Source organism: Myotis yumanensis, unplaced genomic scaffold (genome assembly GCF_028538775.1).
Source record: "Myotis yumanensis isolate MYYU_CA2020_CCGP unplaced genomic scaffold, mMyoYum1.0.hap1 SCAF_16, whole genome shotgun sequence".
NCBI classification, from domain to species: Eukaryota; Metazoa; Chordata; class Mammalia; order Chiroptera; family Vespertilionidae; genus Myotis; species Myotis yumanensis.
In genome coordinates, this window is record NW_027223767.1 from 815,549 (window position 1) to 835,986 (window position 20,438).

Sequence of the window (20,438 nt, forward strand, 5' to 3'; positions counted from 1 at the left end):
TCAAACCAAAACCTAGGCATATGCCCTGACTGGGAACTGAACCCTTCAACCTTTTGGTGTACGGGACGACACCAACCAACGGAGCTACCCAGCCAGGGCCAATACTTTTTTTAAATAATGGAAAACCTCAAACTACAATCCCCAAAATCTGAGAACCCAAAGCAGGATAAATCACAAAACAAATCTAACCAAAATGAACACACAATAAACAAACAAAAACTCCTGGACACAATGCTCTCACGCTGCTAAAAGGGTCAGGTGAAAAGAATATTTTGAGGGCACAGGTTAGAGCAGGGGTGGGCAAACTTTTTGACTCGAGGGCCACAATGGGTTCTTAAACTGGACCGGAGGGCCGGAACAAAAGCATGGATGGAGTGTTTGGGTGAACTACTATAAATTCAAAGTAAACATCATTACATAAAAGGGTACGGTATTTTTTTTTTTAGTTTTATTCATTTCAAACGGGCCGGATCCGGCCCGCGGGCCGTAGTTTGCCCACAGCTGGGCTAGAGGAACAATGAGGGGAACACAGCAGATGTCTTGTCAGAAACTATGCAAGCCAGAGAGGAGGGAGTAACACCCTGAAAATGTGCAAAGAAAGAAGACTGGCAGCCCCAAAGTCTATGCCCAGAAAAATTATTTTTCAAAAACGGAAGAGAAATAAAGGTTTTTTCAAATGAGCCCAAATTGAGAGTTCATTTCCTGCAGATTTGTTTGCACCATAAGAAATGTTAAAGAAGTCCTTCAGGTGGAGGGAATGCGATACCAGACAGAGACCTGGATCTTCACGCACACAAAATGAGGATTTCCAGAAATGAAGTAAATATAAAAGGCATTGTTTTCTTATTTTCTATTGCTCTAAAGGGTATTGAATTTCTGAAGCAAAACCAGTAGTGATAGATTGTGACTTTATGGAATGTGTGAGAGTGATGCGTGACCACGTTAGCAGGAAGGTGGGGCCCGGGTACACGTACTGTGAAGTGATACGTCATTGTTTGAGGGTCACTGTGCTAAAGATGTGTATCGTAAACAACTGTAAAAAACGGAGAGGCTTAAATAAAAGATCTGTGTTCTGAAAAACAGAGTTGAGTGGCTGGAGGTGGGGGAGGTATTGGTCAAAGGGTACAAACTCACAGTCATGAGATTAACAAGTTCTGGGGGCCCAATGGACATCATGGCGAGTGGCGCTCACAATACTGTATTGTGTACTTGAAAGCTGCTGAGTGAGTAGATCTTAAATGTTTCACCACAGAAAGGAATGGTAATTATGTGACAGGGCGGAGGTGGCAGCTGATGCTCTGGTGGAGATCATTTTGCAATTTATTTTTTAATATATTTTTATTGGTTTCAGAGAGGAAGGGAGAGGGAAAGAGATAGAAACATCAATGATGAGAGAGAATCATTGATCAGCTGCCTCCTGCACACCCCCTACTGGGGATGGAGCCCGAAACCTGGGAATGTGCCCTTGACTGGGATGGAAGCTGGGAGCCTTCAGTCTGTAGGCCAGCGCTCTATCCACTGATCAAACCAGCCAGGGCCATTTTGCAGTTTATAAATGTATCCAATCAACAGCTTAGCCTTATACAATGTCCTATGTCAACTATGTCTCAACAAAGCTGGGGGTAAAAAAGATCAGTGTTGTGCAGTAGGGCTGGGGGTGGGGGAGTCAATGGGGGAAATGCAACATCTGCAGTACTTTCAAAAATTAAGATTTTTTTTAAGGGCACATGCTTTGTAGTTAAAAAAAAAATCAGTGCTGCCCTGGCCAGTGAGGCTCAGTTGGTTGGGAGTTGTCCCATGCACTGAGGGGTGCCAGTTCAATTCTTGGTTAGGGTGTATGTGGGAGGCAGCTGATAGATGTTTTGCTCTCACTTTAACGTTTTTCTCTCTCCTTCTCCCTTCTCTCTCTAAAAATCAATGAAAAAATCTTAAAAAAAAAAAAAGATCAGTATTGCAATGAAGTAGGGCGGGGTTGACAAGCTATGATCCACAGCCCACATCCAAAACTGTTTTCCTAAGCATGTTGTTGTTGTTAATCCTCACCTGAGGATATTTTCCCATTGAATTCTAGAGAGAGTGGAAGGGAGGGGGAGAGAGAGAGAAACATCGATGTGAGAGAGACACATCGATTGGTTGCCTCTGGCACACGCCCCAATCAGGGCCGGGAATCAGGCCTGCAACCGAGGTGCATGCCATTGACCGGAATGGAACCTGGGAGTCTTCATTCCTTGGGCCGACACTCTACCCACTGAGCCACACTGGCCGGCACTTCCTTAGCAGTTTAATTAGAGCAGGTCATCTGTGTGTTTTCTCGTCTGACGGCTTCCGCTCCACCACAGCCGATGGGACTAAGTGTGTGGTCCCTGCCGCAGGGACTGTAAGACCGCAAAGTCCAAGACGTTTCCTCTCTTGTCTTCGGAAAGCTTGCCGAGCCAGGGTGGCACCGGGAGGCCCTGGGGCTGGTGCCGGAGCTCAGCCTCACGGGCGGGCCTGACGAGTCAGAATCAGAATGTATTTTGGAGAGGGAACCAGCAGACGCCCAGCTGGATAAAGGGCAGTGTTGGCAGTTTCCGATAGTCTTTCTAGCAAGGGGTGGGTCCTGTCTTTAAAAAACCAAAAATCGTAAACTTAAAAGAGTGATTGAGAAACGGACAAAACCCCAATGTGTCTTGTCCCGTGCAGACCAGATGGACACTCAGCACCCTGACTGCCCGCAGCACCAGGGCGCCCCTCGGCCGGGGCCCCGAGAGATTGGCGGCTACAGGAAGACAGCCGAGCGCCTTCTGACCAGCCTTAGTCTGAACTGTGTCCCCCCAAATCCACGTGCTGAAGTCCTAACCCAGAGCCTCAGACCGTGGTCTTATTTGGAGACAGAGTCTTTACAGGGAAACCAGGTCAAAATGAGGTCACTGGGGTGGGCACCATCTAATAGGATGGTGTCCTTATACAAAGAAATGAGTCGGACACAGACAGGCTGGGAGAAGCCGTGGGCCTAGGAGCGAGGCGTGGAGCAGGTCCCGCCCTCACGTGTAGAGGGAGCCAGCCCCGCGGCACCCGGATCGCAGGCCCCTCAGCTCCTGCACTGAGGCAGGAGACTGCGCTCTGAGCGCCGGGAGCGCGCAGCACAGGAGCGCGCACAGCCCGTGGGCCGTGCAGGGTGCACCTCCCAGGGTGCCGTGTGAACCTGGGATGCTGCAGTGGCCAAGGTCGTTGTGGATGGCACAGGAGAAATAGCTTTAATTTACATAATCAGGTATTTGTCTGACTGAGAAAATGCTTTTAAGAATAGTTATGTATTTTAAGGTTTCAATGCCACTAAAATCTAGGCTTCAGTGCTAATAAAAATACAAAGTAGAGGTAACACTAAAACTGTGAATTGCTTATTGCTATCAGAGTCCATGACATTTAGCACGAGGTTAAAGTAGATCTAGAAGAAAAGGTGCATTAGGGCAAGAAAAATATTAGGCAACTAACAGTGCAGGCTGGTGGCTAGATATGGCCAAAGGTGGGTGCAAATGAGAATACCCCGAACTCAGCCTGCCTGCCCCTGCCTGCCCCCACACCCTGCCCCCCCACCCCATGGGCGCACACATGCCCATGTGCACACCCCCCCATGTGCACATACATACACACCCCCATCTGCACACACACCCCATGTGCACATACATACACACACCCCATCTGCACACACACGCCCATCTGCACACACACCCCATGTGCACACGCATGCCCATGTGCACACACATGCCCATGTGCACACCCCCCATGTGCACATACATACACACACCCCATGTGCACACACATGCCCATCTGCACACACACCCCCATGTGCACATACATACACACACCCCATGTGCACACACCCCCATGTGCACACACACCCCATGTGCACACACCCCCATGTCACACACCCCCATGTGCACACACACCCCATGTGCACACCCCCCCATGTGCACACACCCCCATGTGCACACACACCCCATGTGCACACACCCCCATGTCACACACCCCCATGTGCACACACACCCCATGTGCACACACCCCATCTGCACACACCCCCCATGTGCACACACCCCCCATGTGCACATACATACACACACCCCATCTGCACACACACCCCCATGTACACATACATACACACACCCCATGTGCACACACCCCCATGTGCACACACCCCCATGTGCACACACACCTCATGTGCACATACATACACACCCCCATCTGCACACACACCCCCATGTACACATACATACACACACCCCATGTGCACACACCCCCATGTCACACACCCCCATGTGCACACACACCCCATGTGCACACACCCCATCTGCACACACCCCCCATGTGCACACACCCCCCATGTGCACATACATACACACACCCCATCTGCACACACACCCCCATGTACACATACATACACACACCCCATGTGCACACACCCCCATGTGCACACACCCCCATGTGCACACCCCCCCATGTGCACATACATACACACCCCCATCTGCACACACACCCCATGTGCACATACATACACACACCCCATCTGCACACACACGCCCATCTGCACACACACCCCATGTGCACACGCATGCCCATGTGCACACACATGCCCATGTGCACACCCCCCATGTGCACATACATACACACACCCCATGTGCACACACATGCCCATCTGCACACACACCCCCATGTGCACATACATACACACACCCCATGTGCACACACACGCCCATCTGCACACACACCCATGTGCACACACACCCCATGTGCACACACCCCCATGTCACACACCCCCATGTGCACACACACCCCATGTGCACACCCCCCCATGTGCACACACCCCCATGTGCACACACACCCCATGTGCACACACCCCCATGTCACACACCCCCATGTGCACACACACCCCATGTGCACACACCCCCATGTGCACACACACCCCATCTGCACACCCCCCCCATGTGCACATACATACACACACCCCATCTGCACACACCCCCCATGTGCACATACATACACACACCCCATGTGCACACACCCCCATGTGCACACACCCCCATGTGCACACACACCTCATGTGCACATACATACACACACCCCATCTGCACACACACGCCCATCTGCACACACACCCCATGTGCACACGCATGCCCATGTGCACACACATGCCCATGTGCACACCCCCCATGTGCACATACATACACACACCCCATGTGCACACACATGCCCATCTGCACACACACCCCCATGTGCACATACATACACACACCCCATGTGCACACACATGCCCATCTGCACACACACACATGTGCACACACACCCCATGTGCACACACCCCCATGTCACACACCCCCATGTGCACACACACCCCATGTGCACACCCCCCCATGTGCACACACCCCCATGTGCACACACACCCCATGTGCACACACCCCCATGTCACACACCCCCATGTGCACACACACCCCATGTGCACACACCCCCATGTGCACACACACCCCATCTGCACACCCCCCCATGTGCACATACATACACACACCCCATCTGCACACACCCCCCATGTGCACATACATACACACACCCCATGTGCACACACCCCCATGTGCACACACCCCCATGTGCACACACACCTCATGTGCACATACATACACACACCCCCATCTGCACACACACCCCATGTGCACATACATACACACACCCCATCTGTACACACACCCCATGTGCACACACACCCCATGTGCACACACGCCCCACGTGCACGCACGCAGGCACGCACGCACACACGCACGCACACTGATCTTGGCTCCCTTCCTGACAAGGCGCGATGGGGAATTGTTTGGGAAAACAGCTCTAAGCGGCCCAGCCTCGTCTTCCTGGTGGAGGCCACAGGGTGTACCCGCTGCTTCGCACCCACAGGCCGGCCAGTGCTCCCGGGCCTGGGGGACAGTCAGTGCGGATCCTGGGAAGCCGGGGCTGCGGCCTCGCTGGGGTGGACTCTGGAGCCAAGGGAGGCAGCTGGAGAGGTAGGACCATCCGGAGTCCCCCCAGGAAGCCTCGCGCTAAGTGAGCGACACAGGAGCCAAGAGGTTCCGTCGGAAGGAAGGCGGTGGGGACCCTGTGGCAGGTGTGCTCAGTACGTCTTTATTGGCTAGATAGCGAGGAAGGGAGAGGGCGACACATACACATCCGCCTGCTGCCTCCTCACGCCCCCTCCTGGGGAGGGACAACCTGGGCAGGTGCCCTGACGGGGAATCGAACCCAGGACGTCTGGGCCCATGGGAGGGCGCTCAACCACTGCTCACCCCCGTCGGGCTGTGGCAGGTGTGTGGGGACCTGGGGTCAGGACAGTGCAGGATCTGCCCGGCACCTTTCCCCCCAGCGCCTCTCGCCCCTTCCTCTTGCTCTCCCCAGACTCTTCCCTGTGCTTCCTCTCTATCCCCATCTCTCCCTCACCAACTTCCTCTCTCCCCTCCTGGTTTCACACAGCCAGGCCCCCCTCCTGGGTGGGGGAGCACGCGGCCTGGAGGCTGCTGTCGGGGGACCCCGAGTAGGGCGGCTCCGCCATGGTAGGGCCCAGGCGCCCGCACCTCCCAGCAGGCATGGGGCCAGGGGACCCAGGTGCACCCCCGCGTTCCTGGGCGGGCGCCCTGCACTGGGGGAAGCAGAAGCTGCAGGCCTCCACCCGCTCCTGCTCCTGCTCCAGCTCCTGCTCCGGCTCCTTCGGGCCGGCTTCCATCCCGGGATCTGTGTGGAAGGAAAAGGCATTGGCCTTGGCCCCAGCCCTCCCCGCACCTGCAGCCCGGGGACGCCCTCTGGGTAAGCCGCCCTGCGCCCCACAGCGCCCCGTCCATGTGGCCGGCTCCCTCTGCTCGGGGACCTGGGCAGGGGCGGCTGTCACCCCTTGGCTGACACTGCCCACGCCCCAGACCCTTGGGAAGACCACCTTCCCCCAGTTTCCCTGCCCCCCCCCCCCCCCCCCGCAGCCCGGCCCCCCCCCACCCCCCAAGCCTGCCTCGGCGCCACCACCCGGGGAGGGCCGGGGTGGCCTCGGCTCTCCTGAGAAGACCCGGCCCCACGCTCTGGGCTCAGGAGCAGGGCAGTGCCCGGGCCGGGTGGCTGCACCCTTCCCCACAGCAGGCGAGGCGAACACCCGCTCATGCTCACCCTGGGAGGACGCGGCTGGGGTGGGGCAGAGCCCTGGGGGGCACTGGCGGGAGGCCTGGTCCCCCCTCCTCTTGAGAAAGCAGACCATGGCCAGGAGGAAGCAGCAGAGGATGGCGCCCAGGCAGAGGCCCAGCGCGCTGTAGACCAGGGCCCGCTGGTCGGCGCTCAGCCGCAGCCCTGGGGGCGCTGCAAGACAGCGGGTGGCCCTGAGATCAGGGGGTTCCCTGCCAGGACCCATCTCCGAAGTGTCCCCCTTTGAGACCAGCAGCCCTGCCCTACAGTCTTTCTTTTTCCTCATTAGGGTCAAGCGAGCCTTACGTGCCCCCCTCCCCCCCAACCCTCTGGAAGGCAGACCCCCAGCTGCCGCCTCTGGGTCTCTCTGGCTCCCGAGGCCCCGCAGGAAACCCGCCCGCTACCCCCGCCTGGCCTTCTTCCAGGACCTCAGCGCAGGACCTGAAGCGGCCCTGTGCCTCTCCACTTGCCATGAGGAGGCAGCGTGGGGCGGAGCCCAGGTGGACAGATGAATGATGGACAGCTGACTGGACGACAGTCTAGGAAGGCTGTCTGTCTGTCCCGACCTGGGCCTCTGCAGGGAGAAGCCTGGGGGGGCAGGGGGGTTAGCTGGGGCAGCTGTGGAGGAGCCTGGACAGCAGATCTAGGCCAGGAGGGCCTGGGAGGGGGCGCTGGTCACTGCCTCTCAGGGCCTGGAGTCTGGTTTGGGTGCCACAGGAAGACCCAGCCCAGGGCCAGAGCCTCCCCTTGAAATGTCTCCCCATCCCAAGCTCTTCCGGGGCCTGGAAGTGGGGAGCCCCTGAGGCCCCCCAGCTGGACAGACGAGCCCGAGTCGGTTTAATGTGTAAGTAACAGTCTTGTCCTGGGGACGGCCCACCCAACCTGGTGCCTGCGGGCACTTCCTGCAGCACCTGCCTTCATCCTCCTGCTCCCAGGAGGACTCGCCACCCCTTTAACGCCAGATGGAGTCCATGTGCCATCAGTTCCCTGTAAAGGTGCACACCGCAGGCTTGTAGGACAGCCATGAAGTTGTGCAGGGACCACACAGCTCCAGCAAATGTCCTCACTAGCGGTCAGTGCCCGCCCCAGGTCCTGGCAATGACTGCTCTGCCCGAGCATGGGCCCTGACCAGGAATTGAACCAGTGACCTCCTGGATCCTGGGCTGATGCTCAACCACTGGGCCACCCTGGCCGGGCAACTTTTTTTTTTTAATCTCTGTCCCTGTGTCCTTGCACGTTCAGACATTTTCTATGAATAGAATCACAGACTACAGGTGACCTGTGCGTCTGGCTTCTTTCACTTGGCATGTTTTTGAGGCTCATCTATGTAGCGTGGGTCAGGTTTTCACTCCTTTTCATGGTTGGACAACACGTCATGTGATGGGCATGCCACATGTTGCTTACCCGTTCACTCACTGATGAACCTTTGGGTTGTTTCTACCTGTTGGCATGATGAATAGTGCTGCTATGGACATTTGTGTGCAAGGTTTTGTGTGGATGTATGTTTTCAACTTCCTTCGGAGTACATACCTAGGAGTGGAATTGCTGAGTCATAGTAACTCTGTTTAACTTGTTAAAAAATATTTATTGATTTCAGAGAGAAAGGGAGAGGGATAGAGAGATAGAAACATCAATGATGAGAGAGAAACATTGATCGGCTGCCTCCTGCACACCCCTCCATGGGGATTGAGCCTGCAACCTGGCATGTGCCCTGACTAGGAATTGAACCAGTGATCTCCTGATTCATGGGCTGATGCTCAACCACTGAGCCACGCTGGCCGAGCAACTTTTTTTTAAAAGTTAAATGACCTTGACGTTCACAGAGGGGAACCAAGCTTGAGGTGGGATGATGGGTCACACCTTCGCCCTCGGACCTTTGCTCCCCAGGCCCAGAGCTCAGAGAGGCCCTGGGGAGGGGAAGCAAAGACCCCAGGGCATGCGCACTGGTGATCTGGATCTGAGCCTGAGGCGCTGCGAGGAGAGGGGCCCAGGGAAGTCCATAGGGCACAGGGCAGGGCAAGGGGACACCACATTCCCACTCCCGGGTCTCTCCATCTGTTACCTCCTACTTGCTTCTGGAATAAAATGAAGACATTGTTCTGACTGGACTGCAGGGGAGACATTGTTCTGGCTGCCCCTCTCCAGATGGCTGCAAAGTACAAATGCACTGCCATGTCACTCAAGGAGAAACTGCAGTAAACATGGGAGCATTCACATGTTTTCAGCAAGATTTCCAACATCTAGACCAATTCTCACACTATGGCAGTGGGTGCTCAATCAGAGAGCCAAAAATAAAAAACAATTAAAAAACAGCAGGACAGCTTAAGGGAGCTGTGGGACAATGTGAAACGTAACAATATTCAAATAGCAGGTGTGCCAGAAGAGGCAGAAAGGGAGAAAGGAATAGAGAAAGTGTTAGAAGGAATAATGGCAGAAACTTCTCTAACCGGGTAAAGGAAAAAGTCACACAAGTTTAGGAGGCACAGAGAATCTCAAACAAGAACCCAAACAGACCCATACCCAGACACAGCACAATTAAAATGCCAAAATTAAAGACAAAGAGAGGATCTTTTCTAAAAATATATATGTTTTTATTGATTTCAGAGAGAAAGGGAGAGGGAGAGAGAGATAGAAGCATCAATGATGAGAGAGAATCTGCACCCCCCTCCCCCCAATGGAGTCTGAGCCCACAACCTGGGCATGTGCCCTTGACCGGAATTGAACCTGGGACTCTTCAGTTTGCAGGCCAGCACTCTATGCATTGAGCTAAACCAGCTAGGGCCAAAGAGAGAATCTTAAAGGCAGCAAGAGAAAAGCAAACTGTTACCTACAAAGGAGCTCCCATAAGGCTGACACCTGATTACTCATCAGAAACTCTACAGGCCAGAAGGGAATGGCATGAAGTACTCAAGGTAATCGAAAGCAAGGATCTGAGACCAAGATTATTATATCCAGCAAGGCTAACATTCTAAATAGATGGTGAAATAAAGAGCTTCCCAGACAAAAAGAGGCTAAAGGAGTTCATCACCACCAAGGCAGCATTATAAGAAATGCTAAAGGGACTGTTGTAATGAGAAGAAATAGAGAGAGAAACCTAGGCATACAGAATTAAAATGGCAATAAATAAGTACCTATCAATAATAACCCTAAATACAAATGGATTAAAGGCCCCAATCAAAAGACATGATTGGATAAAAAAACATGGCCCATCTATATGCTGTCTATAAGAGACCCAAGTCAGAACAAAAGATACACACAGCATGAGAGTGAAGGGTTGGAAAAAAATATTCCATGCAAGTGAGAAAGAAAAAATAGCTGGAGTAGCAATTGTCATATTCAACAAAAAAGACTTCAAAATGAAGGCTGTCACAATAGACAACAAAGGTCACTACATATTACTAAAGGGATCAATCCAACATGAGAATATAACCCTGGTAAACATGTATGCACCCGATATAGAAGCACCTCAATGTACAAAAAACAAACAAACAAACAAATACCCTTCTATAGGACTTTAACGGAGAGATCAACAACAATACAGTCATAGTAGGGAACTCTAACACCCCCCTGACTTCACTGGATAGATTTTCCAGACAAAAACTTAACAAGGAAACTGACTCTAAAGGACACACTGGATCAGATTGATTTGATTGACATTTATAGAACATTTCACTGCAAAGCTGCAGAATATACATTCTTCTCACATGCACATGGTTCATTCTCAAAGATAGACCACATGTTAGGACACAAAACAAGTCTCTACAAGTTCAAGAAGATTGAAATCATATAAATCAGCTCCTCAGATCACAGTGGAATGAAATTAGAAATCAACTACAGTAAAAACACCCCAAAACATTCCAACACATGGAGGCTAAATAGCATGTTATTAACAATGAATGGGTTACCAATGAGATCAAGAAATAAATAAAAAACTTCCTAGAGACAAATGAAAATGAACACACAACAACCCAAAATCTCTGGGACACAACAAAAGCAGTCCTGAGAGGGAAGTTCATAGCACTACAGGCCTACCTCAAAAAACAAGACAAATCAATAATAAACTATTTAACCCTACACCTTAAAGAACTAGAAAGAGAAAAACAAGAAAAGCCCAGAGTAGTAGAAGGAAGTAAATAATAAAGATTAGAGCAGAAATAATGACATAGAAACTAAAAAGACAATACAAAAAAAATCAATGAAACCAAGAGCTGTTTTTTTAAAAAGGATAAACAAGATTGATGAACCTCGCTGTAACCAGTTTGGCTCAGTAGATAGAGTGTTGGCCTGTGGACTGAAAGGTCCCAGGTTCGATTCTAGTCAAGGGCATGTACCTTGGTTGCGGGCACATCCCCAGTAGGAGATGTGCAGGAGGCAGCTGATCGATGTTTCTCTCTCATTGATGTTTCTAACTCTCTATCTCTCTCCCTTCCTCTCTGTAAAAAAATCAATGAAATATATATATATATATATTTTTAAAAAAGATTGATGAACTGTTAGCCAGACTCCTCAAGAAACAAAGAGAGAGGACACAAATAAATAAAATCAGAAATGAAAGTGAAATAACCACTGACACCACAAAAATACAAAGTACTGTAAGAAAATACAATGAACCACTATATGCCAACAAGCTGGACAATGTGAACGACATGGAAAAATTCGTAGAAAATTACAATCTCTAAAAACTGAATCAGGAAGAATCAGAAAACCTGAATAGGCCAATAAAACTGATGAAACAGAAGCTGCACTAAAAAAATCTTCCAGCAAACAAAAGCCACGGTTCAGACGGTTTCACGGCGGAGTTTTACCAAACATTCAAAGAAGAACTAACACCTATACCCCTCAAACTATTCAAAATATCCAAGAGGAAGGAACACTTCCAAGCTCTTTCTATGAGGCCAGCATTAACCTAATTCCAAAACCAGATAAAGACACTACAAAGAAAAAGAATTACAGGCCATCCCTGATGAACATAGGTACTAAAATCCTCAACAAAATATTGGCAAAATGGATCCACCACTTTATTAAAAAGATCATACACCATGACCAAGTGGGATTTATTTCAGAAATGCAAAGCTGGTATGACATTCCCAAATCAATAAGTGTGATACATAACATAAATTGAAAGACAAAATCATAATCATCATTGGATGCAGAAAAAGCATTCAGCAAAATCCAACACCCATTTTTGATAAAAACTCTCAGCAAAGTGGGAACAGAGGGAGCATATCTCAACATGATAAAGATCATATATGACAAACCTACAGCGAACATCATACTCAAGGGGCAAATCTAAAACCATTTCCCCTAAGAACAGGAACAAGACAGAGATGTCTGCTTTCACCACTCCTGTTCGACACAGTACTGTAAGTCCTAGCCACAGTGATCAGACAAGAAGAAGAAATAAAAGGCATCCAAATTGGAAAGGAGGAAGTACAACACTCATTTTCACAGATGACACGATATTATACGTAGAAAACTCTAAAGACTCTACCAAAAAACTATTAGATTTAATAAATGAATTTGGCAATGTAGTAGGATACAAAATCAACTCTCAGAAATTGATGGCTTTTTATACACCAACTAGAGGCCCACCGTGCGAAATCATGTGGCCCCACCCACCCGCACGCGCAGCCTCCTGGTGACTGGTCTTTGGTCATTACAGCATTAGGGCCACTGGGTTTTTATTAATAAAGATAATGAATTCTCAGAAAGAGAAACTAAACAAACAATCCCATTTACCATACCAACAAAAAAATTAAGATACTTAGGAATAAACTTAACCAAGGAGGTAAAAGACTTTTACTCGGAAAACTACAGGACATTCAAAAAAGAGCTAGAAGAAGATATAAACAAGTGGAAGAATCTTCCATGTTCATGGATTGGTAGCATCAACACCATTAAAATGTCCATACTACCCAAGGCAGTCTACAGATTCAATGCAATTCCTATTAAAATACTAACAGCATATTTCACAAATCTAGAACAAACACTCCAAAAATTTATATGGGATCAAAAAGGACCCCGAATAGCTGCAGCAATACTGAGAAAGAACAAAGTTAGAGGAATCACAATGTCAGGTATCAAGTTATAATGCAAAGCCACCGTAATCAAAACAGCCTGGTACTGGCACAAGAACAGGCATACATATCAATGGAACAGAACAGAGACCCCAGAAATCGACCCACACCATTATGCTCAATTAATATTTGACAAAGGAGGCAAGAGAATATAGTGAAATCAAGACAGTTTCTTCAATAAATGGTGTTGGGAAAATTGGACAGATACATGCAAAAAAAATGAAACTAGACCACCAACTTACACCATACACAAGATTAAACTCAAAATGGATAAAATACCTACATGTAAGTTGGTAAACCATGGAAATCCTATAAGAAAACATAGCAAAATCTCAGACATCTCTCATAGCAGTATGTTTATGGATACATCTCCTAGGCCAGTGATGGCGAACCTATGACACGCGTGTCACCTCATTTTTTTGGTTGATTTTTCTTTGTTAAATGGCATTTAAATATATAAAATAAATATCAAAAATAAAAATCTTTGTTTTACTATGGTTGCAAATAACAAAAAATTTCTATATGTGACACGGCACCAGGGTTAAGTTAGGGTTTTTAAAAATGCTGACACTCTGAGCTCAAAAGGTTCGCCATCATTGTCTTAGGGCAAAGGAAGCTAAGGAGAAAATAAACAAATGGGACTACATCAAAATAAATAGCTTCTGCCCAGCAAAAGAAACCATAGACAAAGTGAAAAGGGAGCCCACTGTATGGGAGAATATATTTGGCAATGACACATCTGATAAAGGCTTAATATCCAAAATATGTAAGGAACTCATGCAACTTAACAAAAGAAAGACAAACAAGCCAATTAAAAAATGGCAAAGGACCTAAAAAAGTGGGCATACAGAGGCCAAGAGACAAATGAAAAAAATGCTCAAAGTCGCTGATCATCAGAGAGATGCAAATTAAAACGACAATGAGGTACCATCTCACACCTGTCAGAATGGCTACCATCAGCAAATCCACAAATGACAAGTGCTGGCGAGGATGAGGAGAAAAGGGAACCCAGGTACACTGCTGGTGGGAAAGCAGACTGGTGCAGCCATTATGGAAAACAGTATGGAGTTCCCTCAAAAAATTAAATATGGAACTGCCATTTGACCCAAGGATCCCACTTTTAGGAATATATCCTAAGAGACCCAAAACACCAATCAGAAAGAATGTGTGCACCCCTATGTTCATAGCAGCACAATTTACAATAGCTAAGGTCTGGAAACAGCCAAGTGACCATCAGCAGATGAATGGATAAAAAAGCTGTGGTACATTTATACCATGGGATACTATACAGCAGTAAAAAAGAAGGATCTCTTACCCTTCGAGACAGCATGGAGGGACCTGGAAAGTATCATGCTAAGTCCGTGGTTGGCAATCTGGGGCTTGTGAGCCACATGCGGCTCTTTGGCCCCTTGAGTGTGGCTCTTCCTAAGCCTTAGGAGTACCCTAATTGGGTTAATAACAATGTACCTGCCTATATAGTTTAAGTTTAAAAAATTTGGCTCTCAAAAGAAATTTCAATCGTTGTACTGTTGATATTTGGCTCTGTTGACTAATGAGTTTGCCGACCACTGTGCTGAGTGAAATAAGTCAGTCAAAGAAAGACAAGTATCACACGATCTCACTCATATGTGAAATCTAATTAACAAAATAAACTGATGAACGGAGTGGATCCAGAGACATGGAAGCAGGGAACAGAGTGGGAATCTCGGAGGGAAGGTGGGGGAGTGGGAAGAGATCAACCAAAGACCTTGTATGCATAGGGTGGTGAAGGCCTGGGTAGGGGCTCGGGGAGGGGCTGGAGGGGTCAATGGGGAAGAAAAAGGGCTATATGTAATACTTTCAACAATAAATAATTATTTAAAAAGAAAGCAGACCTTAGGAACTCGTGTAGTTGTTACGCACAGCTGTTAGATTTTTCTCCCCCCGCCCTTTAACTTCATATAGTGCTGGTTGGAGGGGGTGCTCGGGGCTGCTTTTCCCCGGTACCCCGCCTGTTGCTCCCTGGATCTCCAGCATCCAAATAATAAAATGCGCCAGAGACCGGCCTCGTCTCTACCTGTGTGACTCTGGTAGCGACGGGCAGCAGGACCCTGTCGTGTCTGGGGTCACATCCACTACCGCTCAAGTTGAATGCAGCTCTGGACAGTTCACTCCAGGCCTCAGTTTCCTAATCTGTGAATGGGGCATGTAAGCCTCTCTCCCCTCAGGTGCTTGGCATCCCTGAGGAACCCATGTGAGTGTCCGAGGGCGGGATGTTCTGGCCAGTCGCCAAGCGTCCCACACCCCACAGCCCCACTAGCAGGGTCTGTCCTCGGAGAAGGAGCCGGTTGGGGTAGCGGCTGGGCTCCTGGCTGTGGGGCATTCTGCTCCTCCCCAGAGAAGACTCTAGCGCAGCGGTTCTCAACCTGTGGGTCGCGACCCCTTTGGCGGTCGAATGACCCTTTCACAGGGGTCGCCTAAGACCATCCTGCATATCAGATATTTACATGACGATTCATAACAGTAGCAACATTACAGTTATGAAGTAGCAACGAAAATAATTTTATGGTTGGGTCACAACATGAGGAACTGTATTTAAAGGGCCAGAAGGTTGAGAACCACTGCTCTAGGGCATGGCACGCGGACGACATACCTTATCCTGGACTCGCCATCTCCCCCTCCACTGGGGCTCTACATGTACTCGGGGTATTTGCTCTAATGTTTGCACTTGAGGGGGGAGGGGTTTCTGCAGTCAATGTGAGCCTCACTGTGGGGGCCTCCAAATGTGGACTTTCTCACAGGGTCCTTCCCAGTCTCCTCCGTGTGTGCGTGTGTGTGTGTGTGTGTGTGTGTGTGTGAGAGAGAGAGAGAGAGAGAGAGAGCTGCCTGACATAATTCTTGGAGGCAAGTTCAGGAAAAGGGGGTGGGGAGGAGGAGACTGTTTCTAGAACACCCATCCCCCACTCACCTGACTGCCCATTGGAGGCCTGGGGTTCCCAAGTCCCGTTCTTTCTGGTGTTACCGCTCCTGAGATGAACCCCCTGGAAGCGGCACTCACAGCTGCGGACGGTGCCCCCGCAGACGCAATAGTGGGCCCCTGCCAGCCCCTCCCCTGGTCCTGGGTCAGGCCCGTGCGCTTCCTGGGCCCCAGGTCCCACCCCAGCTCTTGCCCCTCCCCTCCACAGCCTACCTTCCCCAGAGTGGCCTCCTTTCCTTCACCTCCACTCAGGGGCCCCTCTGGCTTCTGAGCCCAGTGTTTCATCAGGCGGGTCTCCCTGACACCTGGGTCCAGAGACCTCACTTCAGTCCAGGGAGGCGGAGGGGCGTGTCCTGCCCCCTCTGTGACTTCACTCGCCCAGGTCGGGGCGAGGGCACAGTGAAGGGCGGCCAGAGAGACAACAGTTCACACCCTGAGATCAACACGCAAAAAGGCAACCATAGGACCACAGCTCCAGCTCCCAAATGGAAGGAGACTTTGAGCAATTCCTAGGACCCCCTCATTGTCTGGGACCTTGCGATGCTGGTCCCCGGCTTTCATGGATGCGCCCCCAGCAAGAAAACAGCCGTTTCCGCTTGCACAAACGACCTGCAAACCGTTCGCCGTGGTGGTGGTGGTTAGGTCTGGTCAGACAGTCAAATCGATACCCCCACCCTGGGAAACTGACCTTCAGATCATTTCATAACTGACATTCCTCGTTGCTTAGGCCACATTCCACTTGCCAGTAACTTTCCCCTCCGGACCTGCCCAGGATCCAGACCTGCCCAATTCTCCTGCCTTGCTCACCCGGCCCCGCCCTGCCCCCGCCCCCAGAGCAGGATGCCACATCACATCTCAGTGCTCGCCTGCTGGCTGGCCCTGCTGACTACCCCCCTCCCCCCGCCCACACACACACACCAGCTCCTCTGCACCCATCTCGCTCAGTCCCACCCTGCACTGGCCAGCGGGGTTGGCCAGGCACCCTGAGCTGCTTGGAGAACAGCGGGCCGGAGTGGCCCTGCCCCACATTCTTATCAGGTGGAAACTGGTTAAAATGGACCCAAGTGCATTAAAGGACTGAGAGAAGATGAGGCTAAATGTGGAAGAAGAGAGAAAGGCCTGGCTTGCTGGCCTCAGGGATGGTGAGATAGGGGATCCCTGCTTGTGCAGTGGAGGAACCCACAGCCCTGCCCATTCCTCTGGTCAGGGGCCACCTCCACCTGGAGGCCTGGAAATGGCCCTTTATAGGGTCCCCTGACCTCCTTGTGGCCAGAGCTATTGGACTTTTGGGCCTTCTCTGTGGTGGGACCGACTCCTTCAGAGACCTTCCTCCTTGTTGGTTGCCATGGACACACAGACCTCAGGCTCTGCTCCTCCAGCATCTCGGTGACCCTCTACTGACCCCTGGATGCAGACCCCCACGTAGGGTTCCCACCTCAGAGCTTTCTCTCCTCACACCTCCTGGGGCCCTGGGTAAACTTTCCCATTCCTGTGGACACAGTGCCACCTTCTAGGCCAGTGAAGTCCAGCTTCTCCAGGTGAGATGCGCCCCGAGCTCTGACTCCGGGGCAGTCCTGGCACCCCAGCCTGCAGCCTGTCCTTGGGGCCAGGGCATCTCCCTGCAGCCCAGTTCAGGCCCCTTGTCCCCAGCTGCTCCGTCTCCCCAGGGTAGCAGACCGGGCCCTGTGGCATCGGGCAGCTGCCCCTCCCAGGGCCTCTTCAGCGGCCCCTGGAAGCTTGCCGCTCCACTCAGTCCTCTGGGCTGCCCCCCACTGGGAATCACGCTGGGGATCGAGCCCGCAACCTGCACATAAGAACTGACTGGGAATTGAACTGTGACTTCCTGTTTCATAGGTTGACACTCAACCTCTGAGCCACACCGGCCAGGCCTATTTATTTATTTTTTAATCTTTATTATAGAAAATAAAACAGATGTCTCCCCCCCCCCCCCCATTCCTCCCCTCCACCTGGTTCCTGCCCTGCCCCAGGCTTTCGCCACCCTATTGTCTGTGTCCATAGATAATGCATAGATGCACATAAGATCTTTAATCTCTTCCCACCCCCTACCCCCGTTCCCTCTGAGAATCGTTAGTCTGTTCCATTTCCATGCCTCTAATTCTATTTTATTCACCAGTTTATTCTGTTTATTAGATTTCTTATTTGTTTATTTTGATTTTTAGATTCAATTGTTGATAAGTAAGTATTTATTGGCATTTTATTGTTCATGTTTTTTACCTTTTTCTTTTTCTTCCTCTTCTTAAAGAATACCCTTCAACATTTCATGTAACACTGGTTTGGTGGTGATGAACTCCTTTAGCATTGTCTTATCTGTGAAGCTCTTTATCTGACATTTAATCTAAATGAGAGCTTTGCTGGATAAAGTAATCTTGGTTGTAGGTCCTTGCTATTCATCACTTTGAATATTTCTTGCCACTTCTGTGGCCAGCAAAGTTTCTGTTGAGAAATCAGCCAACAGTCATATGGGCGCTCCCTTGTAGGTAACGAACTGCTTTTCTCTTGCTGCTTTTAGGATTCTCTCTTTGGCTTTAACCCTTGGCATTTTAATTATGATGTGTCTTGGTGTGGGCCTCTTTGGGTTCCTCCTGTTTGGGACTCTCTGAGCTTCCTGGATTTGTAAATTTATTTCTCTCACCAGGTAGAGAAAGTTTTCTATCATTATTTCTTCAAATAAGTTTTCAATATCTTGCTCTCTTTTCTCCTTCTGGCACCCCTATAATGTGAATGCTGGTATGCTTGAAGTTGTCCAAGACACTCCTTACACGATCTTCATATTTTTGGATTATTTTTTCTCTTTTGATTGGGTGTTTTTTGCTTTCTCGTATTTCAAATCATTGATTTGATTCTTAGGATCCTCTACTCTACTGTTGAATTCCTGTAAATTATTCTTTATTTCAGTTAGTGTATGCTTAATTTCTCACTGGTCCTTTTCAAATTTTTTTTGGCATTCTCACTAAGATCCTTGAAAGTCTCACTAAGTCCTTTGAAGGTCTCAAGAAGATCCTTGAGCAACCTTATAACCGTGGTTTTGAACTCTATATCCAGTAGTTTGCTTTCTTCCATTTGTGACATGTTTCTTTGTCTCTGCATTTTGGCTGCTTCCCTGTGTTTGTTTCTATGTATTGGGTAGAGCTGCTATGTCTCCTGGATTGGTAGAGTGGCCTTGTGTAGTAGGGCCCAGTGGCTCAGCCTCCCCAGTCACCTGAGCTGGGCACTCTAGGTGTGGTCCTTTGTGAACTGGTGCATAGTCTTGTAGTTGAGCCTTGATTGTTGTTGGTGTCACTGGGAGTTGACCTCCAGGCCAATTGGCTGTGAGGACCAGCTGTGACTACAGTGGATGAGCTGCTGTGCAGGAGACACCCCTATGGAGTAGGACTTGCTTCCGTGGGGCTTTGGTGCTCACTGAGTCTGCCCCTTGAGTGTGTTGCTTGTGGATGTGTAGGGTTGTAATATGTTATGATCTGAAGCTGTCCACTGGGTGCACTGGCTCTAGGGCCTCCTGGGAGGTGCAAAGTCAGCCACCACCTGGGGCCACCCAACAGGAGCTACAGAGCAAACTGCAGATTCCTTCTATTTGTATTGGGTTTGGAAGTACCCATGGAAGGGCCATCTGTGAAGCAAGGCAGGCTGGTGCTAGTGCTGGGTCTTGGGCCTTTTATTGATAGGTTTGGGGCACCCTGACCCAGGTGCTGCTTGTTTGAGAGATTTTAGGAAAGTCTGAAGCCTGAGCAAGGACAGACCATTCATATGGAAAATCTGCTGCAAAAAGCTTGGGTGGGGCTGCAAATTGGTTGGGGTGGGGTCTCAGGGAAACACCAGAGTGGAGCAAACAGAAATGGGCATGTGGTCCCAGTATTTCTTGTTTACAATCTACACCCACCCCAGCCCCTGTCCTGCCAGCACCCACAGGAGTCAGAGAAGAGAGCCAAACAGACCTGAACCCCTGGCCTCTGGAGAGACACAGAGCAGGGCGGGCACAGCAAGACAGGGGGCACCGAGGCGGGGGACGGGGGGTCCTGTTACCCGTCACCATGCCGTGTACGGTGTGAATGGAACAGCTAATGGGGTTTGAACAAACCTCCAACCTCGGTCATGGCCGTGCTGACCTAGCTGTCTCCCCAGCACTTCCTCACAAACCCCATCTCCTCATCCCGGGGGACTTCCTGTCTGATTCTCAGCAAGTAGCTCTACATTTTGAGACTCAGTTTCTT

The 20,438-nt window shown here is 50.1% G+C and overlaps 1 protein-coding gene across 1 annotated transcript in view; it reads right to left on the bottom strand.

The window, feature by feature from the left end:
• Positions 1–6,120: 6,120 nt before the first annotated feature.
• TNFRSF13B (TNF receptor superfamily member 13B) overlaps positions 6,121–20,438 on the bottom strand; it is a 32,609-nt gene continuing 18,291 nt past the window's right edge. The window contains 2 exon segments of the mRNA XM_070394517.1: positions 6,121–6,744; positions 7,165–7,350. Coding sequence (XP_070250618.1) covers positions 6,479–6,744; positions 7,165–7,350 — 452 coding nt within the window. The 3' untranslated portion in view covers positions 6,121–6,478.